Here is a 27,728-nt window from a genome sequence, read left to right as displayed (position 1 = left end):
TATGCAATTATTCCAACATACGGAAAAATCAGGTATCCAAAATACCTCTGGTCCCAAGCATTTTGGATATGGGATACTCAACCTGTATTCAGAAATACAGAATTTTTTGAGTAAGTTGAGTTTTCGGATGGCTCAATGTACACAAAATTTGTTTAATACAGTTATTAAAAATATTGTATTAAATGACCATCAGGCTGTGTATAAGGTGTATATGAAACATAAATGCATTCTGTGCTTAGATTTGGGTCCCATTGCCATGATATCTCATTATAGTATGCAATTATTCCAAAATGCAAAGTATGGCGAAAATAGATCTACAAGTGAAAATATGAGCATTTTCCTGATATGAAACAATCCCTTTTTCACTTTTCAAAATGAGAACTAATTGTAGGAAAGGAGCTCACTAGGCTTAAAAGACAACAAGGAAATGGTAACAGTACCTTAGGGGTCTATTTACTAAACCTTGGATGGAGATAAAATGGCTGGAGATAAAGTACCAGCCAATCAGCTCCTAACTGTCATTTCTCTGACGTCCTAGTGGATGCTGGGAACTCCGTAAGGACCATGGGGAATAGACGGGCTCCGCAGGAGACTGGGCACTCTAAAGAAAAGATTAGGTACTATCTGGTGTGCACTGGCTCCTCCCTCTATGCCCCTCCTCCAGACCTCAGTTAGAATCTGTGCCCGGCCAGAGCTGGGTGCTCCTAGTGGGCTCTCCTGAGCTTACTAGTAAAGAAAGTATTTATTAGGTTTTTTTATTTTCAGTGAGCTTCTGCTGGCAACAGACTCACTGCTACGTGGGACTAAGGGGAGAGAAGCAAACCTACCTGCTTGCAGGTAGCATGTGCTTCTTAGGCTACTGGACACCATTAGCTCCAGAGGGTTCGAACACAGGCACCTGTCCTCGATCGTCCGTTCCCGGAGCCGCGCCGCCGTCCCCCTTGCAGAGCCAGAAGAACAGAAGCTAGAAGACGACGAAATCGGCGGCTGAAGACTCCTGTCTTCATTAAGGTAGCGCACAGCACCGCAGCTGTGCGCCATTGCTCCCAGCACACTTACACACTCCGGTCACTGTAGGGTGCAGGGCGCTGGGGGGGGGGGGGGGGGGGGCGCCCTGGGCTGCAATTGAAGTACCTTTGACATAAAAATACATATATACAGTCTAGCACTGTATATATGTAAAAAACCCCGCCATTATTTTACACTGAAAGCGGGACAGAAGCCCGCCACTGAGGGGGCGGGGCCTTCTTCCTCAGCACACCAGCGCCATTTTTTCTTCACAGCTCCGCTAGAAGCAGCTCCCCAGGCTCTCCCCTGCAGTATCCAGGTACAAGACGGGTTAAAAAGAGAGGGGGGGCACATAAATTTAGGCGCAAAGAATACAAAAAAAGCAGCTATTGGGTATATCACTTATTAGCAGTGAAAATCCCTGTGTTATATAGCGCTGTGGTGTGTGCTGGCATACTCTCTCTCTGTCTCCCCAAAGGACTTTGTGGGGTCCTGTCCTCAGTCTGAGCATTCCCTGTGTGTGTGTGTGTGCGGTGTGTCGGTACGGCTGTGTCGACATGTTTGATGAGGAAGGTTACGTGGAGGCGGAGCAAGGGCAGATAAGTTTGGTATCGCCCCCGTCGGGGCCGACACCTGATTGGATGGATATTTGGAAGGTCTTAAATGACAATGTAAACTCCTTACATAAAAGGTTTGATGACGCTGCAGCCTTGGGACAGCCGGGGTCTCAGCCCGCGCCTGCCCAGGCGACTCAGAAACCGTCAGGGGCTCATAATCGCCCTCTATCTCAGATGGTTGACACAGATGTCGACACGGAGTCCGACTCCAGTGTCGACGATGATGAGGCACATTTACAGTCTAAAATGACCAAGGCCATCTGATACATGATTATTGCAATGAAAGATGTATTACACATTTCTGAGAGTAACCCGGTTAATACCAAGAGGGTTTATATGTTTGGGGAGAAAAAGCAGCCAGTGACTTTTCCCCCATCTGATGAATTAAATGAATTGTGTGAAGAAGCGTGGAGTTCCCCTGATAAGAAATTAGTGATTTCTAAGAGGTTACTGATGGCGTACCCTTTCCCGCCAACGGACAGGTTACGTTGGGACACATCCCCTAGGGTGGACAAGGCGCTGACACGCTTATCTAAAAAGGTGGCCCTGCCGTCTCCGGATACGGCCGCTCTAAAGGAGCCTGCGGATAGAAAGCAGGAAGCTATCCTGAAGTCAGTGTATACACACTCTGGTACTCTACTGAGACCTGCTATTGCTTCAGCCTGGATGTGTAGTGCTGTAGCAGCGTGGACAGATACTCTGTTAGACGACATAGATTCCCTCGACAGAGATACTGTTTTGCTAACCCTGGGCCATATCAAAGACGTCGTCTTATATATGCGAGATGCTCAGAGGGACATTTGCCTGCTGGGCTCTAGAATTAATGCTATGTCCATTTCTGCCAGGAGGGTCTTATGGACTCGGCAATGGACAGGAGATGCTGATTCTAAAAAACACATGGAGGTTTTGCCTTATAAGGGTGAGGAATTGTTTGGGGACGGTCTGTCGGACCTCGTGTCTACAGCGACAGCTGGAAAGTCCACTTTCTTGCCTCAGGTTTCCTCACAGCCTAAGAAAGCACCGTATTATCAAATGCAGTCCTTTCGTTCCCAAAAAGGCAAGAGGGTCAGGGGTGCATCCTTTCTTGCCAGAGGCAGGGGTAGAGGTAAGAAGCTGCACCATGCAGCCAGTTCCCAGGAACAAAAGTCCTCCCCTGCTTCCACTAAGTCCACCGCATGACGTTGGGGCTCCACAGGCGGAGCCAGGTGCGGTGGGGGCGCGTCTCCGAAACTTCAGCAGCCAGTGGGTTCGCTCACAGGTGGATCTCTGGGCTATACACATTGTATCTCAGGGATACAAGCTGGAGTTCGAAGCGATTCCCCCCCGCCGTTACCTCAAATCAGCCTTGCCAGCTTCCACCATGGAAAGGGAGGTAGTGCTGGCGGCAATTCACAAGCTGTACCTCCAGCAACTGATTGTCAGGGTCCCCCTCCTTCAACAGGGAAGGGGTTACTATTCCACAATGTTTGTGGTACCGAAACCGGACGGTTCGGTGAGACCCATTCTGAATTTAAACTTGAACACTTATATAAAGAAATTCAAGTTCAAAATCGCTCAGAGCGGTTATTGCAAGCCTGGAAGAGGGGGATTTTATGGTGTCGCTGGACATCAAAGATGCTTACTTGCATGTCCCCATTTACCCACCTCACCAGGAGTACCTCAGATTTGTGGTACAGGACTGTCATTACCAGTTCCAGACGTTGCCGTTTGGCCTGTCCACGGCACCGAGAATATTTACCAAGGTAATGGCCGAAATGATGATACTCCTTCGGCAGAAGGGAGTTATAATTATCCCGTACTTGGACGATCTCCTCATAAAGGCGAGGTCCAGGGAGCAGTTGTTGATCAGCGTAGCACTCTCTCAGGAAGTGTTGCAACAGCACGGCTGGATTCTGAATGTTCCAAAGTCACAGCTGATTCCTACGACGCGTCTGCTTTTCCTGGGCATGATTCTGGACACAGAACAGAAGAAGGTGTTTCTCCCGGTGGAGAAGGCCCAGGAATTAGCATCTCTGGTCAGGGACCTCCTGAAACCAAAACGGGTATCGGTGCATCACTGCACGCGAGTCCTGCGAAAGATGGTGGCTTCCTACGAAGCCATTCCCTTCGGCAGGTTCCATGCGAGGATCTTTCAATGGGATCTGTTGGACAAATGGTCCGGATCGCATCTTCAGATGCATCGGCTGATCACCCTGTCCCCAAGGGCCAGGGTGTCTCTTCTGTGGTGGCTGCAGAGTGCTCACCTTCTCGAGGGCCGCAGGTTCGGCGTACAGGACTGGGTCCTGCTGACCACGGATGCAAGCCTCCGAGGATGGGGGGCAGTCACTCAGGGAAGAAACTTCCAAGGGCTGTGGTCAAGTCTGGAGACTTCTCTACACATAAATATACTGGAATTAAGGGCCATTTACAACGCCCTGAGTCAAGCAGAGCCCCTGCTTCGAAACCGGCCAGTGCTGATTCAGTCAGACAACATCACGGCGGTCGCCCATGTAAACCGCCAGGGCTGCACAAGAAGCAGGATGGCAATGGCGGAAGCCACAAGGATTCTTCGATGGGCGGAGAATCACGTGCAAGCACTGTCAGCAGTGTTCATTCCGGGAGTGGACTACTGGTAAGCAGACTTCCTCAGCAGACACGACCTCCACCCGGGAGAGTGGGGACTTCATCAAGAAGTCTTCCAACTGATTGCAAACCGATGGGAACTGCCACAGGTGGATCAGTGAAAGCCCATTCCGCGGCTACTTGGTCGGGTTCAAACACATTTGCAAAGTTCTACAAGTTTGATACCCTGGCTGAGGAGGACCTTGTGTTTGCTCATTCGGTGCTGCAGAGTCATCCGCACTCTCCCGCCCGTTTGGGAGCTTTGGTATAATCCCCATGGTCCTTACGGAGTTCCCAGCATCCACTAGGACGTCAGAGAAAATAAGAATTTACTCACCGGTAATTCTATTTCTCGTAGTCCGTAGTGGATGCTGGGCGCCCGTCCCAAGTGCGGACTTTTTGCAATACGTGTATATAGTTATTGCTTAACTAAGGGTTATTGTTATGAGCCATCCGTTGAGTGAGGCTCAGTTGTTGTTCATACTGTTAACTGGGTAAGGTATCACAAGTTGTACGGTGTGATTGGTGTGGCTGGTATGAGTCTTACCCTGGATTAAAAATGTCCTTTCCTTGTAATGTCAGCTCTTCCGGGCACAGTTTCCCTAACTGAGGTCTGGAGGAGGGGCATAGAGGGAGGAGCCAGTGCACACCAGATAGTTCCTAATCTTTTCTTTAGAGTGCCCAGTCTCCTACGGAGCCCGTCTATTCCCCATGGTCCTTACGGAGTTCCCAGCATCCACCACGGACTACGAGAAATAGAATTACCGGTGAGTAAATTCTTATTTTTTCAAACCCAGCCTGTGACTAGGAGCTGAATGACTGGTACTTTATCTCCATTGACTTTATCGGGCATCCAGGGATTAGTAAATAGACCCCTTAGTCTGGTATGCGGCCTCTGATTTCTTTTGGCACCAAACTCAATGTTGTGTGTTGAAGTAAAAGTACCTAGTATTCCCTGGTGGTCTCCCATCCAGGTACTGACCAGTCCTGACAGTGCATAGCTTCCAAGATCAGACAAGATTGGGCATGCCCAGTGTGGTTTGACTGTGGGTCAGTATAATCCAACAGACAACATCAAACTCTGACACACTTGCATATACAAAATACTCAACAGCTTTAAAAAGGGTATTGCATGTTTCTCCAGATGTAGTGTTAATGATATATCCTGTTGGAGACTGAAATATCCATATATGAGGTAAGTAATTTTAACGATATATCCTATTGGAGAATAAAATATCCATATTAAATTCTGGCAATTGTGCATGAGGAAATCAATAAGTGTTCTGTGATTTTGAGATCATCAGTACTCTCTGTTTGGCATTTGCTTGTATTTTTATTTTTTATTTTTTTTATCCATAACAGTGGCACAGACACTCCAATACCCAACTGTATAAAAATGGATGAGTACCAGTGCGATAATGTTTCCTCATAAAACTCCAGTATATTATTTACAGCAGAATGTATCCATTTCATGTAAGCTTGGCTTGCCCCCCAAATAGTCTATTCATCCTTGTATGCAGGATAAGGACCACTACTACATTCACAATGTGTATTACTAATGAATGTCCGGCCTGGTTCATAGCAGAGTCTCAGTTGTTCTTTGTTTTATAGGAATATGAAGCTGCCATAGAACAGCTGAAGAATGAGCAGATTCGAGTGCAAGGAGATGAGCGCAGGAAAACTCTAAATGAGGAGACAAAGCAGAATCAAGCGGTCAGTCAAAGATTTGATTATATGAATAATATATAATGAAATAATCTTGCTGTGCAGGAATTCTGGTTATAAACCAGTGTCTTGCTCTTGCTGTGAATATTTTGTTTTTTTCCATTTACTCATTTCGCTATGATTATAGTAACTGAATGATATATATATATATATATAATGTATGTACAGTATGTTGTGTTTCATGAGCTTATAAAAACCTAGTAGAAAGTGACTAATAAAGGAAAGGGAACTCTTGCATGCATATTGGTGAATGTTATCTGTAGTTCATATTCTAACTTTATTGGCTAATCTACAGCTTGGTTGAGTTCACATTTTTCCTGCACAATGCACAATGATATGTTTTCGAAGTCTCTATTTTTTACAGTTTGTCTTTTGAATTTCTTTTAGAGAGCTCAGTACCAGGACAAACTGGCAAGGCAGCGTTATGAGGACCAGTTGCGACAGCAGGTAAGCCTATTTCATAGAAATCCCGTTTGGAAGTTCTTGAAGGAAAGATTTTGTGGTTTTGTTATATTTTGTGTGCCTGAGAAACCACACAATTTTGTATTTTAGTATCTGAACTTAATAGTTTACCCCTATATCCACTTTTCTTTCTGTACTAATGTTTTGGTCCGTGCGGTTGCTTAGCTTTTTTCTGCACATGCACATCTCCTCTTACTAACATGATTATCCCCGTACAAGTACTCCTTGTTAAACATGTGTAGGAGGGAACTGAATATGCAGTTATAGGTCAGACATGTATTCTGCATTAATTGACTGTAAGTCATAAGAAATGGTAATGGCCTCTTTCACTTGTTAGATACTCTCTTTGAGTGTATTTTATAGCTGGACTTATTTCACGGTATACGTGACAGCCATTTGCACCCATTATATACCACATGATAAGATTTCAGATGGTCAGTAGCAATATCTAAGCTTGTTCTGTTATTGGCTAATGCACACTCTGCACAAGGTAAGGTAGTGCTCACTTGCTAAAGAGTGAGGTACATCGGCATAAGGAGAGGAACCAGCAGCAGAAAAAAAAGTAATACAGGGTTGAGTATCCCATATCCAAATATTACGGAATATTCCGAAATACAGAATTTTTTGAGTGAGATAGTGAAACCTTTGTTTTCTGATGGCTCAATATACAGAAACTTTGTTTAATACACAAAGTTATTAAAAATAGTGTTCAATGACCTTCAGGCTGTGTGTATAAGGTGTATATGAAACATAAATGCATTCTGCGCTTAGACCTAGGCCCCATCGCCATGATATCTCATTATGGTATGCAATTATTCTAAAATGTGGAGAAATCCGATATCCAAAATACTTCTGGTCCCAAGCATTTTGGATAAGGGATACTCGACCTGTAATGCCATTTATAGGTCATTGGTATGGCCTTATCTGGAATGCTGTGTCCAGTTCTGGAGGCCATATCTCCAGAAGGATATAAATACATAAGAGAGCGTACAAAGAAGGGCAACTAAAATGGTGCATGGCATCACAAAACTTTCCCGGAAAGACTAAAAGATCTTAACATGTATAGTATGGAGCAGAGAAGGGAAAGTGGGGACATGATGTAAACTTTCAAATAACCAAAGTTTTTAACAAAATACAACAAGGAGACATTCTCTAAAGTAAGAAGTTTTACAACTTGATGACGTACACTGAAAATGGAGCAAGACTGGTTCAAGGGAAATTTAAGGAAAAATTACTTCACAGAAAGGGTAGTGAATAACTGGAATACCCTCCATCAGAGGTGGTATAGGCTAAGTCAGTGATGCAATTTAAACATGCTTGGGATAGGCATATGAATATCCTTACATAGAACTAAGGTTCAAAAGGGTTTGTGATTGCCTAAAGAATGAAAAAAGGGGCAAGAGGTTCTTATCTGCCATCAAATTCTATGTTTCTATGATCCAGTTCTTTATCTTACCATTCTCTACACCAAGGGTGGCCAACCAGTCAGAGACAAAGAGCCAAAAAGTCCAGTTAGGTACATCAAAGAGCCGTCATAAAGCCAAAGGCACGCGTACAAAAAAGGGGTGTGGCCTTGTGCCTGCTAGACCACGCCCTTGGCATAAAATACATTGAAAAGGCCACTTCCACATAAAATAATTGAAAAAGCCAGATTCACATAATACATTTCAGCTCCCCTATCTGTCACTCCAGCCAGCTCTCCCATGTATCACTCCTGCTAGCACCCTCCTATGTCTCACCAGCCAGTTCCCCGTGAGTCACTCCTGCCAGCACCCTGCTGAGTCACTCCAGCCAGCTCTCCCATGTGTCACTCCTCCTAGCACCCTACTGGGTCACTCCAGACAGTTACATGTGTCACACCAGCCCACCCTCATGTGTCACCACACCCCTACAACTTGTGCCATTGCAGCAGCCTCTTATGTGTCCTCTGTTTGCCTCTAGTATCTGGCTCCCTCAATTCTCAGTGCCCATAGTGCTGCTGTGTGTCTGGCTGGAGTGCAGCAGTTTCCGGATCTATTGTGGTCATGTGATTTTGAGTGTTGGGGAGCCACATTTGAATAAAAGAGCCTCATGCGGCTCAAGAGCCACTGGTTGGCCACCGCTGCTCTACACCATAAATGCAAACTCTACCTTATAGCTTCTGTCCACTGGGGGGCAGTATTTACCCTGTCAGAGCTGTATGACACTAGGCACAGAATGTGGATTTCATACGAACATTTGTTTTCTCATATGTGCTAGAGGATGCTGGGGTCCACTTCATGACCGTGGGGTATAGACAGTTCCGCAGGAGCCATTGGCACTCTTAAGACTTTTCAATGGGTGTGAACTGGCTCCTCCCTCTATGCCCCTCCTCCAGACCTCAGTTTTAGAAATGTGCCCAGGCAGACTGGATGCACTCCAGGGGAGCTCTACTGAGTTTCTCTGAAAGGACTTATGTAAGGTTTTTTATTTTCAGGGAGAACTGCTGGCAACAGTCTCCCTGCTTCATGGGACTGAGGGGGCAGAAGTAGGAACCAACTTCCTGAAGAGTTTCATGGCTCTGCTTCTGGCTGACAGGACACCATTAGCTCCTGAAGGGTACTGAACGCTAGCCGTGTCTAGATGCTCACTCCCACAGCACGCCGTCACCCCCCTCACAGAGCCAGAAATCAGAAGACAGGTGAGTAGAAGAAGACAGATCTTCTCTCAAGTAAAGTGACGGCTGAGGTACCGCACGGCTGGCGGGAGCGCCGCGCGCCATTGCTGCCCACACACACAGGCACTGCAGGGTGCGGGGCGCCCTGGGCAGCAAAAACACCTCTATAAACTGGCAAAAGGGGGGCATAAGATGCCCAGGCACAGCCCTACCCCCGCCAGTATAAATATTAAGTAAAGTCTCTGAGGTAAAAACGCGCCATTGTGGGGGCGGAGCTTCTTCCTCAGGCAGCCAGCACACTGCTCAGCGCATTTTTCTCTCTCCTCAGGCTGCAGAGACATCGCTGGTCCTCCTTCACTTCTGACTACAAGTATCAGGGTGCAAAACGAGGGGGCACAAGCGGATTTGGTGCTTTACAAGTGTGTTTTTACTGTGTAAAAAGCGCTGCATGTCAGTGGGCATTCTGTGTTCACAGGCATTAGATACCGGCGCTGGGGTTGTGAACTGGCTGCTCCTAAACTGTGTCCCTCTGACGGATTTTACTGTGGGTCTGTCCCCTATAAGTCCCAGTGTGTGTGTGTGTGTGTGTTGTACACGTGTGTAAGACATGTCAGAGGCAGGGAGTTCCTCCCCGGAGGAAACCATTTTAGGGACACAGAAGTGTAATGTGGTGGCGCTGCCGGCACACCAAGAGCCTGCATGGGTGAAAGAAATACGTGATGGTATGCATCACATCAATAGGAGGTTAGATAAGTCTGAATCTCATGCTGAATGCTGGAGAAAATCTGTGGAAGATGTGATTTTTCAGGGTTCTGTTCTTCCACCCGCAGGCGACCCCTCTGGGTCACATAAGAGGCCATTTGCAAATATTGTGCATACTGATACCGACACGGACACTGACTCCTGTGTCGTCGATAGTGACTCCAGGGAAATAGATCATAAATTGGCTAAAAATATACAATATATGATTGTAGCTATAAGTGAAGTTCTGGAAGTCACGGAAGCCACTCCAGTACCTCAGGAGAAGGCTTCTTTCTATAAAGAAAATAAATCTAAGGTCACTTTCCCTCCTTCCCACGAGCTTAATACTCTCTTTGAAGGGATGTGGGTGAATCCCGAAAATACATTTCGTATTCCCAAGAGAATTCAAATAGCTTATCCTTTCCTGGTAGAGGACAGGAAAAAATGGGAGTCACCCCCTGTGTTAGACAGTGCTTTGTCCAGGTTGACAAAGAAGGTAATTCTCCCTGCACCTGGCACGGCTTCACTGAAGGAGCCGGCTGACCGGAAAATGGAAACTACATTGAAATCCATTTATGTTGCCAATGGTACACTGCTCAGGCCCACAATTGCTTGCGCATGGGTGAGTCGCGCTATTGAAAAATGGTCAGACAGCGTGTCATCAGAAATTGACACGATTGATAAAGATGAGATACTCCTTAAGTTAGGGAATATCAAGACGCTGCCACATACATGCTAGAAGCGATGAAAGATATTGGACTCTTGAGTTCACAAGCAGCTACCATGGCAGTATCGGCTCGGAGGGCGTTGTGGATTCGCCAGTGGAACACGGATGCAGATTCCCAAAGAAATATGGAGGCTCTACCATATAAAGGTGAGGCCTTATTTGGCGATGGACTGGATGCATTAGTCTCGGCGGCTACCGCAGGTAAGTTGACATTTTTGCCCTCTGCGCCTGCATCGGCAAAAAGGACATATCACTCTCACATGCAGTCCTTTCGGCCCAATAAATACAAGAAAGCGAGAGGTTCCCCCTTCTTTGCAGGTAGGCGAAGGGGAAAGGGAAAAAAGTCCGCAGCGGCTTCAGGTTCCCAGGAGCAGAAGTCTACCCCTACTTCTTCCAAATCTACAGCATGACGCTGGGGCTCCCTTGCGGAGGCCGCTCGGGTGGGGGCACGTCTCAAACTGTTCAGCCAAGGTTGGGTTCAGTCTGGCCTGGACCCCTGGGTTTTACAGCTAGTATCCCAGGGGTACAAGCTGGAGTTTCAGGACGTTCCTCCATGCCGATTTTTCAAATCGACCTTGCCAGCTTCTCTTCCAGAATGAGAGGCAGTAACAGCGGCAATTCAAAAAATTATGTAATGATCAGGTCGTAGTCCTGGTACCTTTGTCACAACAAGGGGAGGGATTTTATTCCAGCCTCTTTGTAGTTCCGAAGCCGGACGGCTCGATCAGACCGATCCTAAACCTAAAAAATCTGAATCTCTACTTGAAATGGTTCAAGTTCAAGATGGAATCACTCAGGGCAGTGATTTCCAGTCTGGAGGAGGGGGATTACATGGTGTCAGTAGACATAAAGGATGCTTACCTGCATGTTCCCATTTATCTTCCTCATCAAGCTTATCGGAGATTCGCAGTACAGGATTGCCATTACCAGTTCCAGACGTTGCCGTTCGGACTCTCCATGGCACCGAGGGTATTCACCAAGGTGATGGCAGAGATGATGGTCCTCCTTCGACAACAAGGAGTCAGTATAATTCCTTACCTGGACGATCTCCTGATAAAAGTGAGATCCAGGGGACGGTTGGTACAGAACATTGCACTCTCCCTACTCCAACAACACGGTTGGATCATGAATTTTCCGAAATCGCAGTTGGAACTGACGACAAGATTGTCCTTTCTGGGGATGATACGGGACACAGAAGTACAGAGGGTATTTCTTCCAGTAGAAAAGGCTCTGGAAATCCAGAGAATTGTCAAACAGATTTTGAAGCCAACAAGAGTGTCTCTCCATTATTGCATTCAGTTGTTGGGGAAGATGGTAGCGGCCTACAAGGCCATACAGTTTGGCCGATTCCATGCCAGAGTATTCCAGTGGGACCTGTTGGACAAGTGGTCCGGATCCCACCTATACATGCACCAGAAGATAATCCTGTCCTCCTAAGCCAGGATTTCGCTCCTGTGGTGGCTACACAGTTCTCACCTATTAGAGGGACGCAGATTCGGGAATGGGTCCTAGTAACCACGGATTCAAGTCTCCGAGGCTGGGGAGCAGTCACACAGGGAAAAAGCTTCCAAGGAAAATGGTCAAGTCAGGAATCCTGTCTTCACATAAACGTTCTGGAATTGAGAGCCATTTACAACAGCCTTCTACAAGCAGGTCATCTTCTTCAAGATCAACACGTGCAGATCCAGTCGGACAATGTAACAGCAGTCGCGTACATAAGCCTTCGGGGCGGAATGAAAAGCAGAGCAGCAATGGCAGAGGTGACAAAGATCCTCCTCTGGGCAGAAAGACATGCAAGAGCTCTGTCGGCTATTTTCATTCCGGGAGTGGACAACTGGGAAGCAGACTTCCTCAGCAGACACTATCTCCATCCAGGAGAGTGGGTCCTCCACCAAGAAGTCTTCGCAGTGGTGACAAGTCTTTGGGGAGTTCCTCAAGTAGACATGATGGCATCACGTCTCAACAAGAAGCTTCAGAGATATTGTTCCAGGTCGAGAGACCCTCAAGCTATAGCAGTAGATGCACTGGTGTCACAGTGGGTGTTTCGGTCGGTGTATGTCTTCCCTCCACTTCCACTGATACCAAAAGTTCTCAAGCTCATAAGAAGAACAAGGGTTCGAGCGATTCTCATTGTCCCAAACTGGCCAAGGAGGGCGTGGTATCCAGATCTTCAGGAGTTGCTCATAGAAGATCCTCGGCCTCTTCCTCTTCGCGAGGACCTGCTGCTGCAGGGGCCATGCGTGTATCAAGACTTACCGCGGCTACGTTTGACGGCATGGCTGTTGAGCTCCGGATCCTAGCCCGAAAGGGTATTCCCAGAGAAGTCATCCCCACTGTTATTCAGGCCAGGAAAGGAGTAACGTCTAGACATTACCACCGTATTTGGAGAAAATATGTGTCTTGGTGTGAATCCAAGAAGGCTCCTATGGAAGAGTTTCACTTGGGACGTTTTCTCCATTTTCTGCAGGTGGGTGTGGATGCGGGCCTAAGATTGGTTTCAATCAAGGTCCAGATTTCGGCCTTATCGGTTTTCTTTCAAAAACAATTGGCCTCCCTTCCAAAGTTCAGACGTTCGTGAAAGGGGTGCTGCACATTCAACCTCCATTTGTGCCTCCGGTGGCACCATGGGACCTTAATGTGGGCAATTCCTTCAATCGGATTGGTTTGAACCTCTACAGGAGATGTAATTGAAGTTTCTCACTTGGAAAGTGGTCATGCTATTTGCCTTGGCATCCGCAAGGCGGGTGTCTGAGTTGGGGGCCTTGTCTCACAAGAGCCCTTACCTGATCTTCTTTCATGAAGATAGGGCAGAGTTGATAACTCGCCAACAATTTCTTCCGAAGGTGGTTTCGTCTTTCCATATAAACCAGCCTATTGTGGTGCCAGTGGCTACTGACACTTTCACTGCGTCAAAGTCTCTGGATGTGGTTAGAGCTTTGAAAATTTGTCGCAAGAACAGCTAGGATTCGGAAAACAGAGGCTCTGTTTATCCTGTATGCTCCCAACAAGATTGGGTGTCCTGCTTCTAAGCAGACCATTGCGCGCTGGATCAGAGGGACGGTTCAGCACGCTAATTCCACGGCAGGATTGCCGATACCGAAGTCGGTAAATGCCCATTCTACTAGAAAGGTGGGCTCATCCTGGGCGGCTGCCCAGGGGGTCTCGGCGTTGCAACTTTGCCGAGCAGCTACTTGGTCAGGGGCAAACACATTTGCAAAGTTTTACAAGTTTGACACCTTGGCCGATGAGGACCTCAAGTTTGGTCAATCTGTGCTGCAGGGTCATCCGCACTCTCCCGCCCATACTGGAGCTTTGGTATAACCCCATGGTACTGAAGTGGACCCCAGCACCCTCTAGGACGTATGAGAAAACAGGATTTTAATACCTACCGGTAAATCCTTTTCTCCTAGTCCGTAGAGGATGCTGGGTGCCCGACCCAGTGCGTACTTTACCTGCAGTTGTTAGTTTTGTAGTTACATGAGTGTTGGGTTACGATTATTTTCAGCATGTTGCTGCAATTGTTCATGCCTGTTGGCATGTGTTATGTTGAATGCCATGTTGTGCGGCATGGTTGAGGTGTGAGCTGGTATGAATCTCACCATTAGTTTAAAAGTAAATCCTTTCCTCGAAATATCAGTCTCCCTGGGCACAGTTCCTATACTGAGGTCTGGAGGAGGGGCATAGAGGGAGGAGCCAGTTCACACCCTTGAAAAGTCTTAAAGTGCCCATGGCTCCTGCGGAACCGTCTATACCCCATGGTACTGAAGTGGACCCCAGCATCCTCTACTACGGACTAGGAGAAAAGGATTTACCGGTAGGTATTAAAATCCTGTTTTCTCTGGAAATAATTTGTATTACCTGGGCACTTTTTTTTAATCAAGTGGGTTATAGGATGTTATATGTGTGGGAGGATTGTGTGTCTGTTGTGCTACTGTCATGGCAATATTCCGAACGCCTTTTGTAAACTATCTGCATTAAATAATCCATATTGTAAACGATCTTGTTTTCTTTACCTAATTCTGGTCTAGTCATTATTTCTAATTGTAGTTTTTTTACAGCAATCAATGAATGAAGAGAATTTGCGAAAACAAGAGGAGTCTGTAAAAAAGCAAGAAGCAATGCGCAAAGGTAATGGGGTCTCTCTTTTATTTTAATTATCATGAATTCCACTGTTCCTTATTCTACACCGTGCTCCTATATTAAGTGTAAACATTCTAAGTTGTACGCTCTTTGCATCGCTGCTGCGTGTTTGGACGACTGAAGATGCCCACTGCAGGCATTGCAGGTCCAAAGACGCAGCCATTGTCCATATTAGTAAGTCTAAACTTACTCAGAATAGAAGCCCAAACTCCGCAGCTGAGGTCAGTAAATCTGCGTTGGAAGACGAGGACTCTACTCTTGGCATATCCAGGAAACTGAAACTGCCACCATGGCCACCCTCAAACTACTGCAGCCTGTCCGTATTCCCGACACTGACTGTGGTGGCTCCGTTGCTTGCACTCTCCATCCACCATCTGAGCTGTACACAAACCATCGGGTAGGCGTACAACCCTGAATGAGGTATTTTATACCTGTTTGCTTGTAATGTTTAAGCATATTGTGTGTACTTAATAGTAGCATTGTGTGTTGGGGCGTGACTGGACCAGGGGGGTTGGGCTCTCTCCTTTTTAGGTGTGTGTATGAACTATTTTTATTTGTTATCCTTTGTGTATATGGCCCCACAAGGGTTCTGCAGCGCCCAATTACAGAGTACATAAGCAAATAATCAAAACAGGAAAACAGCAACTAAAGCTAGGTACACACTATACAGTTATCTGGCAGATTATCTGCCAGATCTAGCTGGAATGAAAATCTGGTAATGGATGAGAGCAAATCACAATCTATCATTTGTTCCCAAACACTGCAAAAATGTCAAACAGTCGTTCATCCAAGTTGGTTAAATTTGTGTTTAACCAATTTGTATGGACAGTAGGTTTTGTTAATTTTCCAGTGTTTGGGAACAAACGATTGAAATTTGCTCTCATCCATTACCAGATTTTCATTCCAACCAGCTAGATCTGGCAGATTATCTTCCAGATAATTTACTGTGTACCTAGCTTTACAGTTGAAGACAATATAAGACAAGTACAGGGTAAATAAACATAGCTACATCAGCAGAATACACTGAAATATGTATCAGGTGGCAGAAGACTGCTGGATTTGGTGCAGTTGAAGATTATTAAAGTAAGAAAAAGGATAAGCACCTGAGGGCAGAGGGTCCTACTCGTGAGAGCTTACATTCTTAAGGGGAGGAGTAGACAGAAAGGGGTGACACAGATGGGGTACATAGAGAGCGTGGAACAGAGGGTTAGGATGAGATTTGGCTGGGTTTGCTGAAGAAGTGTTATGTTACTATATAGCTATAAGAGTTCAACCAAAACATTTAACTTTAGGAAGGCTAATTTTGGTATGCTGAGATGTGAACTAAATTACATTGAGTGGGAGGTTTTGTTTCATAACAAGAACACTTCGGATATGTGGGATGTTTTAAAAGGGTTGCTAGATAGCAATATTCACAAATTTATTCCCATGGGCAGTAAACGCAGGAGTACCAAACTCAAACCGATGTGGCTTAACAAGAAGGTCAAGGCAGAAATGGATAAAAAGAACCGTGCATTTAAATCTAATGGAAAGTCATTCCAGTACTACAAGGAATGCAATAAAAGATTCAAAAATGCAATAAGAGCAGCTAAAATTGAAAATTAAATGCAAATCGCTATAGAGAGTAAAACCAATCCTAAAAAGTTTTTTAAATACATAAACAGTAAAAGGTTAAAAAAGGAGAACATAGGCCCAATAAAAGCTGAATTTGGAGTATTAATAAATGATGACGAAATAAAAGCGGAAATACTGAAATAATTTTTTTCATCAGTGTTCAGCAGAGAAGAACTGACGGTGGGAGTAGTGCATAACGATAGTGACAGCAATGATTCGTGGCTAGATACTTGTTTAAGTGAAGAAGTAGTCCGGGAGAGACTAAGCAAAATTAAGATTAATAAATCACCTGGCCCTGAGGGACTTCACCCGACTGTTCTTATTGAGCTTAGGTCACAACTAGCAAGACCACTATACTTGATTTTCAATAGTTCAATTAGATCAGGCATGGTACCGAAGGATTGGCATATAGCTGAGGTAATGACATTATTTAAAAAGGGATCCAAAAATCATCCGGGTAAATACAGACCGGTAAGTTTGACATCTATAGTGGGGAAAATATTGGAAGAAATTGTAAGGGATAGCATACAGGAGTATCTGCAGACCGCTAAGATTATTGGGGGTCATTCCGAGTTGATCGCTAGCTGCCGTTGTTCGCAGCGCAGCGATCAGGCTTAAAAACGGCATTTCTGCGCATGCGTATGGACAGCAATGCTCACGCGCAACATACGGGTACAAAGGCCTTTGTGGTTTTGCACAGGTTCTAGCGACGTTTTCATTCGCACTGGCGGCCGCAAGAAGATTGATAGGAAAGGGGCGTTTCTGGGTGTCAACTGACCGTTTTCAGGGAGTGTTTAGAAAAATGCAGGCGTGGCTGGCGGAACGCTGGGCGGGTGTGTGATGTCAAAAGCCCAACCCACTGACGTTAGAATCCACGCACACGAAGAGAAAGTACAGGGCTGGTCTTGTTGTGCACAAAATGTTTTTGCAGGCGCTCTGCTGCACAGGCGTTTTCACTTCTGCAAAGCGAAAATACACTCACCAGTGGGCGGCGACAATGCGTTTGCACGGCTGCTAAAAACTGCTAGCGAGCGATTAACTCGGAATGACCACCTTAGCAAGAACCAGCATGGGTTTGTGAGGGACAGATCATGTCAAACTAACTTAATTAGCTTCTGTGAGGAAGTGAGCGACAATCTTGACCAGGGAAAAGCAGTGGAAGTGGTCCTACTTAGATTTTGCAAAAGCCTTCAATACAGTGCCTCACAGGAGACTGATCATCAAATTAAAGGAGCTTGGCCTAGGAAAAACTGTTTGTACATGAATAAATAACTGGCTGGATAACAGGGTACAGCGAGTAGTGGTCAACGGGAAGCCCTCAAGCTGGACACCAGTAGTCGGAGGAATACCACAAGGGACTACACGGGCCACTACTGTTCAACATATTTATCAATGACCTAGGAATAGGCTTGGAAAACCGTGTCAATCTTTGCAGATGATACTAAACTGTGTAGGGTAATTAATTCGTAAATAGATGTGGAGTCCTTGCAGAATGATCTATGTAAACTTGAACTCTGGGCATCTAAATGAAGAATGAGGTTCAATATAGAAAAATGCAAGGTTATTTATGCATTTCGGGGCTAAACAAACTTGCATCCTACATATTAAATGGGGAAAGTCTAGGGTTAACAGTATTGGAAAAAGATTTGGGGTTACTCATTGATAATAGGTTTAATAACCGTATACAATGTCAAAGTGCAGTAAAGAAGGCAAGTAAGGTGCTAGCGTGCATAAAACGGGGAATTGAGACAAGGGACGAGGATATAATCCTGCCGCTGTACAAATCATTGGTACGTCCGCACCTGGAATATTGTGTTCAGTTTTGGGCACCACTGTATAAAAAAAAGATATCTGTGAACTTGAAAGGGTTCAAAGGCGAGCTACTAAATTGATTAAAGGGCTAGAGGGATTGGATTACGAGGAAAGGCTTACTAGGTTGAATATGTATACACTGGAAAAGAGGCGTCTAAGAGGAGACATTAATATCTTCAAATATGTAAAGGGACATTACAAAGAGTTATAAACTTGGATATCATTTTCAAAGTATTGACGTTGATAATCCGGGTGTCACATGATTTATAGTTAACTAGTCATAACACATTACTCCAGCAGGTACATTTTAATCAACTCAACTTAATACGGAATACAGGTTGAACACGATGGGCGTTTTGCCTCTATTCAGCCTCAATTACTATGTTACTAAGTTGGTTTTGAGATCCCGTTTGAAGTTTTGTAGAGAGGTGGAGAGTCTGAGGGGGAGAGGTAGGGAATTCCAGAGAAACGGAGTAGCACGTGAAAAATGTTGGAGGTAGGAGTGGAAGGAAATAATCAGTAGGCAGGAGAGTCGGCGTGCATCAGTAGAGCGAAGAGGACGGGTGGGAGTGTAAAGGGAGATAAGGTCAGAGATGTATATTATTTATTTATTAGCAGTTTTTTATATAGCGCAGCATATTCCGTTGTGCTTTAAATGGGAGAGGAGGGGGTGAGGGCTTTTAAGTAAGTGTGAGAAGCATCAAATGGATTCTGAAAGGGAAGGTAAGCCAGCGAAGGACTTGTAAGAGAGGAGAGCATTGAGGATAGATTGGAGAGGAGAGAGGTATTTGTCAGGAATGCCAGTCAAGAGGAGATTAGTTTTCCAGTCTGCAGATGACCAGTGAGTGGATAACGGTCTTGGTAGCATCCTGGGTCAGAAAGGGTCTGATCCTGGAAATATTTTTTTGATGAAAATGGCAGGTTTGTGTGAGGTGCTGAATGTTTGGTTTGAATGAGAGGGAGGAGTCGAGGATTACGCCAAGACAGCGCACTTTGGGGGGGTAGAGGAGATAGTAGTGCCATCAATATATAATGAGATTGTGGGAGGTGAGGTTATGCGGGATGGAGGAAGATGATCAGCTCTGTTTTAGACATATTAAGTTAAAGAAAGCGCTGTGACATCTAAACAGAGATCGCAGAGAGACAGTTGGAGATATGAGTGAGGAGAGCCGGGGAGAGGTCCAGAGAGGAAAGATAGATTTGAGTGTCATCAGCATAGAGATGATATTGGAAATCAAAAGAACTAATGAGCTTACCTAGTGAGGACGTATAGAGAGAGAAAAGAAGAGGAGCAAGGACAGAACCTTGGGGTACACCTACAGCTAGTGAAAGTGAGGGGGAGTTGGAGTCATGAGAGGAGACAGAGAATGAACGGTCAGAGAGGTAGGAAGAACTAATTCTAAATCTGTCTGGCAGTGCATACAGTATGTTTCATGTGCTACTAGCTGGTTCCCCTAATGCCCTTCCTAGTGATTTACATTCCATAGTGGTCTGTACAGATTGGTTATTTTCCACTTGCATTTCTTTTATTCAGCCACGGTTGAGCATGAGATGGAGTTGCGGCATAAGAATGAAATGCTGCGGATAGAGGCAGAGGCGCGGGCGCGTGCCAAGGTAGAACGGGAAAACGCAGACATTATCAGGGAACAGATTCGTCTGAAAGCTGCAGAACATCGGCAAACTGTTCTAGAATCCATCAAGTATGTGAAAGTGAAGTATTATTTTGGTCATGTAATTGTGTGTGCACATTAATTTGCCCCAATGAGGTCCATATTAGTCACAGATTTTACCTCTCCTTACCGTAGGACTGCTGGGACTGTGTTTGGTGAAGGTTTCCGTGCGTTTATCACAGACTGGGACAAAGTAACAGCGACTGTAAGTGGTACTCAACCTACTAAATCACAGTACAATGAAGAGCTGATGCTTGATGTAATATTGAATGAAAGTTACTTTAAGTTTTTTCTCTTGTGGTTTCTTTATCTAGGAGGGTTTTTCTTTTTTCACCTCGTTTGAGTCTCCTATTAGGAGTTACATCCCTTCGCTGCTGGTGGATTTCTCACCCCTGTGTTGAGCCCATTTTCCATATGTGTTGCTCACATCCATTGCAGTTCTTGCTTCACAAAGCAGCAAAAAGCAGTAGTTGTTGCTAGGTTTCGGCATCTCAAACTACGGGGTTGTTCCAGCTAGCTGCAAATGGTGCAATGTTTCGTTGCTGTGACGTTTCCACGCCAGCAACAGCAACCGAGCTCACACCCTTCCCGGGCTGAAATCTGCCCCAATTAGCACAAAATTGCTCTGACTTTTATGGGATGCAAGCACTTTTCTGTGAATTTGGGCTCTGTAAAGTGCTGTCGCTGCCACGATGACTCGCACCCGCAAGATCATCACGGCTAATTGGATTGACTTATTAGCTGCTAATAGGTTGTACAGGGACTATAGCAATATTTACAAATTTATTCCCACGGGCAGTAAACGCAGGAGTACCAAACTCAAACCGATGTGGCTTAATAAGAAGGTCAAGGAAGAAATGGATAAAAAGAAGCGTGCTTTCAAAGCATTAAAATCTAATGGTAAGGAGGAGTCGTCCCAGTACTACAAGGAATGCAATAAAAGATGCAAAAAAGCAATAGAGCAGCTAAAATTGAAAACGAAAAGCAAATTGCTATAGAGAGTAAAACCAATCCTAAAGTTTTTTTAAATACATAAACAGTAAAAGGTTAAAAAAGGAGAACGTAGGACCAATAAAAGATGAATTTGGAGTATTGATAAATGATGACGAAGCAAGAATCGGCATGGGTTTGTGAGGGACAGATCATGTCAAACTAACTTAGTTAGGTTCTGTGAGGAAGTGAGCGACAATCTTGACCAGGGAAAAGCAGTGGATGTGGTCGTCTTAGATTTTGCAAAAGCCTTCGATACAGTGCCTCACAGGAGACTGATCATCAACTTAAAGGAGCTTGACCTACGAAAAACTGTTTGTAAATGAATAAATAACTGGCTGGTTAACAGGGTGCAGCGAGTAGTGGTCAACGGAATGTCCTCAAGCTGGCCACCAGTAGTCGGCGGAATACCACAAGGGTCCGTACTTGGGCCACTACTGTTCAACATATTTATCAATGACCTAGAAATAGGCCTGGAAAGTACAGTGTCAATCTTTGCAGATGATACTAAACTGTGTAGGGTAATAATTTGGAAATAGATGTGGAGTCTCTACAGAATGACTCATCTAAATGGAGAATGAGGTTTAATATAGAAAAATGCAAAGTTATGTATTTTGGGACTAAAAACAAACATGCATCCTACATATTAAATGGGGAAAGTCTAGGGGTAACAGTATTGGAAACAGATTTGGGGGTACTCATTGATAATAACCTTAATAACCGTATACAATGTCAAAGCGCAGTAAATAAGGTAAGTAAGGTGCTAGCGTGCATAAAACGGGGACTTGAGACAAGGGATGAGAGTGTAATCCTGCCGCTGTACAAATCATTGGTACGTCTGCACCTGGAATATTGTGTTCAATTTTGGGCACCACATTATAAAAAAAAGATATTGGTGAACTCAAAAGGGTTCAAAGGCGAGCTACTAAATTGCATTAAGGGCTAGAGGGACTGGAGTACGAGGAAAGGCTTACTAGGTTGAATATGTATACACTGGAAAAGAGGTGTCTAAGAGGAGATATTATTAATATGTTCAAATATGTAAAGGGACATTACAAAGAGTTATCAGAGGAATTGTTTATTAAAAGAACTCTGTATAGGACATGTGGGCACTCGCTGCGGCTAGAGGGGAGAAAATGCCGTACAAAACGTAGGAAAGGGTTCTTCACTGTTAGGGCAATAAGGATTTAGAATTCCCTGCCAGTGAATGTGGTAACGGCGGACTCTGTAAATGCATTTAAAATAGGATTGGATAAATTTCTGATTGAAAAATATATCCAAGGTTATAACATTTAAAATATTGACATTGATAATCCAGGAGGAACAGGATTTATAGTTGTTACCTAGACATAAAGCAGTACTTCAGCAGGTACATTATAATGAACTCTGCTTAATACGGAATACAGGTTGAACACGATAGGCATTTTGTTTCTGTTCATCCTCATTTACTATGTTACTATCCTATTAGCCCGGTGCCAGCATGCTGATTCCCCAGTAAGCATCCCCAGACACGTGTCATTATCCCGGAACCATACGTTATCAGCCTATAGCGGTAGTTTACCGTAAGGAAAAAATGGGCTACAATAGGATAGCCCGATAATAACATCGGGCTAATTTCTGTGCTATTAGCCCGTTATACTATCGCCAGCAGTCATTTAATACCAGCAGTCAGCTGTCATTTAAAAAAAATGGTAGACCTTGTTGGGCTGGCATATTACTTCTATGCATTTAGGGTGTTCTACTATCGCCAGCAGTCATTTAAAACACCCTAAATGCATAGAAGTAATATGCCAGGCCAACAAGGTCTACCATTTTTTTTCTAAATCTGCTGCATTAGTCGATGGACCCTTTTTTCTCTATCGTCCTAGTGGATGCTGGGGTTCCTGAAAGGACCATGGGGAATAGCGGCTCCGCAGGAGACAGGGCACAAAAAGTAAAGCTTTACGATCAGGTGGTGTGTACTGGCTCCTCCCCCTACGACCCTCCTCCAAGCCTCAGTTAGATTTTTGTGCCCGGCCGAGAAGGGTGCAATCTAGGTGGCTCTCCTAAAGAGCTGCTTAGAAAAGTTTAGCTTAGGTTTTTTATTTTACAGTGAGTCCTGCTGGCAACAGGATCTCTGCAACGAGGGACTTAGGGGAGAAGAAGTGAACTCACCTGCGTGCAGGATGGATTGGCTTCTTTGGCTACTGGACATTAGCTCCAGAGGGACGATCACAGGTACAGCCTGGATGGTCACCGGAGCCTCGCCGCCGGCCCCCTTGCAGATGCTGAAACGAGAAGAAGGTCCAGAATCGGCGGCAGAAGACTCCTCAGTCTTCTTAAGGTAGCGCACAGCACTGCAGCTGTGCGCCATTTCCTCTCAGCACACTTCACACGGCAGTCACTGAGGGTGCAGGGCGCTGGGAGGGGGGCGCCCTGGGAGGCAATGTAAACCTATTTTTTGGCAAAAAATACCTCACATATAGCCTCCGGGGGCTATATGGAGATATTTAACCCCTGCCAGAATCCGTTAAAGAGCGGGAGACGAGCCCGCCGAAAAAGGGGCGGGGCCTATCTCCTCAGCACACAGCGCCATTTTCCTCACACAGCTCCGCTGGTCAGGAAGGCTCCCAGGCTCTCCCCTGCACTGCACTGCAGAAACAGGGTAAAACAAGAGAGGGGGGGCAAAATTGTGGCAAAAATATATATATTAAAGCAGCTATACAGGGAGCACTTATTATAAGGCTATCCCTGTCATATATAGCGCTTTTGGTGTGTGCTGGCAAACTCTCCCTCTGTCTCCCCAAAGGGCTAGTGGGGTCCTGTCTTCTTTAAGAGCATTCCCTGTGTGTCTGCTGTGTGTCGGTACGTGTGTGTCGACATGTATGAGGACGATATTGGTGTGGAGGCGGAGCAATTGCCAAATATGGGGATGTCACCCCCTAGGGAGTCGACACCAGAATGGATGGCTTTATTTATGGAATTACGGGATAGTGTCAACACGCTAAAGCAGTCGTTTGACGGCATGAGACGGCCGGACAATCAATTAGCACCTGTCCAGGCGCCTCAAACACCGTCAGGGGCTGTAAAACGCCCGTTACCTCAGTCGGTCGACACGGACCCGGACACAGGCACTGATTCCAGTGGCGACGGTGACGAATCAACCGTATTTTCCAGTAGGGCCACACGTTATATGATTTTGGCAATGAAGGAGGCGTTACATATTGCTGATACTACAGGTACCACAAAACAGGGTATTATGTGGGGTGTGAAAAAACTACCTATAGTTTTTCCTGAATCAGATGAATTAAATGAGGTGTGTGATGAAGCGTGGGTTGCCCCCGATAAAAAACTGCTAATTTCAAAGAAGTTATTGGCTTTATACCCTTTCCCGCCAGAGGTTAGGGCGTGCTGGGAAACACCTCCTAGGGTGGACAAGGCGCTCACACGCTTATCAAAACAAGTGGCGTTACCCTCTCCTGAGACGGCCGCACTTAAAGATCCAGCAGATAGGAGGATGGAAAATATCCAAAAAAGTATATACACACATACAGGTGTTATACTACGACCAGCTATAGCGACAGCCTGGATGTGCAGTGCTGGGGTAGCTTGGTCAGAGTCCCTGATTGAAAATATTGATACCCTGGATAGGGACAATGTTTTACTGTCTTTAGAGCAAATAAAGGATGCATTTCTTTATATGCGTGATGCACAGAGGGATATTTGCACACTGGCATCACGGGTAAGTGCTATGTCCATTTCGGCCAGAAGAAGTTTATGGACGCGACAGTGGTCAGGTGATGCGGACTCAAAACGGCATATGGAAGTTTTGCCGTATAAAGGGGAGGAGTTATTTGGTGTTGGTCTATCGGATTTGGTGGCCACGGCTACAGCCGGGAAATCCACCTTTTCTTTTTCATCCACTAGGGGTCACTGGAGTACTCTTGGGATATGGACGGGCTTCCGTAGGAACAGCACTGAATATTTAAATTTAGAAACACTCCACCCCTCCATATCCCTGGTCACTACCCAGTGTTTTTTCTGTGCTGAACGTGGCAGCAGCTTACTAACTGAAGTCACGGTTACTTCAAGAAATTTTATTTTTCTTTTTCTTTTTCTTTTTTCTAACAAATTGGCACATCCCTTTCCCCCTTCCAAAAGGCAGGGTCAGGGATAGTGCAGCTGCTGATAGCAGCACGGGCGTGTCGGGCCTCTCTGAAAGAGCTCCCTCACAGCCCTCACATCCTGTTACACTGGCTGCCCGGCGCTTGTTGAAGAAGCCCCGTCGGAGCCTCATGACAGAGTTTCACTGCAGGTATGTGAGAGGGGGCGGTCAGCTTCCGCTGCCGTCCCGAGGAGGGGAGAAGGGAGGACAGCAGCACGCTGGTGTACTGGCTAACTGCGGCGGCAGCAGCGCCGCCCGCTGAGCGAACAGCTGCTGCCGCCGGGTGATAATGCTCTCCGGATCTCCGCTCCAGAGTCTCTTGCACGGCCGCCGCTACAGGGCATCTACTCCCCGCGTCAGGCCGCCGCTTCGCCCCAGGCTCCGGCCGCCGCTTGTAAGGCTCCGGCCGCCGCGTGTATCGCTGGGGGCCGTAATAGCTCCTACTCTAACAGGTACCCGGGGTCCCGCACTGCACACTAAGGAGCAGCTGCGAGGGGGGGTAGAGGACAGCACATTCTATATATATAATATATAATGAGGCTTTGCTAGCAGGGAGACTGTTAATAATATCAGTGTAAGATATATGTTTAAGCACATTCTATATATATAATATATAATGAGGCTTTTGCTGGCAGGGAGACTGGGTATAATATCAGTATGAAACTGTGATTATATGTTTAAGCACACTTTATATATATATATAATATATAATGAGGATTTTGCTGGCAGGGAGACTGTTTATAATATCAGTATGAAACTGTGATTATATGTTTAAGCATGGCAGCCATTAACCATGCTTCCTGTGGCAGCCATTAATCATGCTTCCTGTGTCTTCCTCTGTGATTCCAGAAGGTTCCTGTCTTACATCTCTACACCACCGGAAGGCGCAGGGGTGTTAGTGGGAATTTGGGATCACATTTCATAGTACTGGCCACGTGTACTGCACTTGGCCAGATTTATATACAGAGACACCTTATTGCTATTTTACTGAGTCGTGCAGGTGTCAGTTTTTTGTGTATTGTATTGTCTGTCGCCATAATGAGTAAGGCACCAGCAAAAACTAAAAAGCATAATTGCAAAATATGTGGCAGTGTGTTACCAGATGCATCTACCACATGTACAGTATGTTTTGTGGATTCCGTCCATAATACCATTGCTCCTCCGGTTTTACAACCAATTTCCTCACCGGACCCTCCGTGGGGTATGTTAGTGAATGTACTGGAGAGATTTCAGACAGAAATGACCGCTGCTCGTCTGGAGCGAGAAACGTTAAGATCTGAGTCTAGGGTGAGACCGCCAGAACTACCAGAGGCGTCTCAGCCTTGCGTAAGGTCCAAATCCATTTTGGGCAAACGGGATAATTTTCATATGTCTTATGATTTTCCAGTGTCTGCTATGTTGCATTCTGACGATTCCATACCTGACCTCACGGAACACGATGAGGGTGAGGAGGGCGAAGTGGAGTCAGATAGCGAGGATGTTAACAGTTCCGGCATTGATGATCTCATCAGAGCGGTACGGCAGTCTCTAAGGTTTCCTGAAGCTGAGCAGCCTCTCACCAATGATCAGGTCGTATTTACTAAACGACGGAAGACGCCAGTAAGTTTTCCTGTGTCGGATTCTCTAAATCAGATGTTAGTAGAAACAAGACAGAATCCAGATAAACGGTTTTCTATACCTCGCAGATTTAAGTCTAGTTATCCTTTTCCAGACTCGGTAACGTGTACATGGGAGAATCCACCAATAGTTGATTCTTCTGTGTCAAAGCTTACCAAGAAATTAACCATACCAGTGCCAGCAGCTACTACGCTTAAAGATCCTTCAGATCGCAAGATAGAAACTATGCTAAAGACCATGTATGTAGCAGCAGGTGTGATGCTAAGACCTGGATTGGTTGGCATTTGGGTAACTAAGGCGCTCATAATATGGCTTACAGAACTCAAATCTGCTTTACAGGACGAAAACTTGATAGTTCTGGTAAATCAAATGATTGAGGCTGTAGAGTATCTCTGTACAGCGTCTACTGACGTCTGTCAGCTCACTTCTCGTATTTCATCTTCGCTAGTTACAGCACGAAGAGCACTCTACCTGCGTACTTATCAAGCGGAGGCAGAGGTCAAACGAAGTATAGAGGCGTTGCCTTACGATGGCAAGAAGTTGTTTGGTCCAGAATTGGACGCATGGATTAAGGAGGCTACGGGAGGTAAGTCTGTTTTCTTACCATTGCCTCCACCTGCGCCAAGAAGAAGGTACGCTGGACCTTCGTTCAAATCCTTTAGACCTCAGCCCTTTCGAGGACGTGGCAGAGGATCAGCCACGCCTGCTAGACGTGGTCGAGGACGTGGTTTCCATCAAACCAACACAACTCGCCAAAACGCTAAGGTTACCGACAAGCCAGTGGCATGACGGGTTACCAGCCCATCTCGGTTCTCCAATTGTGGGAGCACGCCTTCAGAAGTTCCATGGGGCGTGGTTCCACACATCCGCGGAGGGCTGGATTCGCAATTTAGTGTTAAAAGGTTACAAAATAGAGTTCGACTGTCTGCCGCCTCTGCGGTTTTTCAAGACAGGATTGCCTCTGTCGGACGACAAGAGGACAGTTTTGCAAATTGCCATTCAATCCTTACTGAATTCGGCAGTGTTGATTCCGGTCCCTGTACACCAACAGGGTCAGGGTTATTATTCAAGTCTATTTGTGGTCCCGAAGCCGGATGGCTCAGTCAGACCAATATTGAACTTAAAGGGACTAAATCAGTACGTAACTTACTACAGATTCAAAATGGAGTCTCTACGTTCGGTGATTGCGGGGTTAGAGACCAAGGAATTCATGATTGCGCTAGAC

The 27,728-nt window shown here is 45.6% G+C and overlaps 1 protein-coding gene across 1 annotated transcript in view; it reads left to right on the top strand.

Annotated features, from left to right (window-relative positions):
* Positions 1-27,728, top strand: part of LOC134966344 (ATPase family AAA domain-containing protein 3) — a 256,466-nt gene that overhangs the window by 22,722 nt on the left and 206,016 nt on the right. Inside the window, exons 3-7 of the mRNA XM_063943015.1 lie at positions 5,838-5,939; positions 6,339-6,398; positions 14,575-14,644; positions 19,617-19,782; positions 19,888-19,957. Coding sequence (XP_063799085.1) covers positions 5,838-5,939; positions 6,339-6,398; positions 14,575-14,644; positions 19,617-19,782; positions 19,888-19,957 — 468 coding nt within the window. The remainder of the gene's footprint in view (positions 1-5,837; positions 5,940-6,338; positions 6,399-14,574; positions 14,645-19,616; positions 19,783-19,887; positions 19,958-27,728) is intronic.

This window comes from Pseudophryne corroboree, chromosome 10 (assembly GCF_028390025.1).
Source record: "Pseudophryne corroboree isolate aPseCor3 chromosome 10, aPseCor3.hap2, whole genome shotgun sequence".
NCBI classification, from domain to species: domain Eukaryota; kingdom Metazoa; phylum Chordata; class Amphibia; order Anura; family Myobatrachidae; genus Pseudophryne; species Pseudophryne corroboree.
Note: the sequence above shows the minus strand (reverse complement) of the source record. Positions and strands in the feature narration are given on the sequence as shown.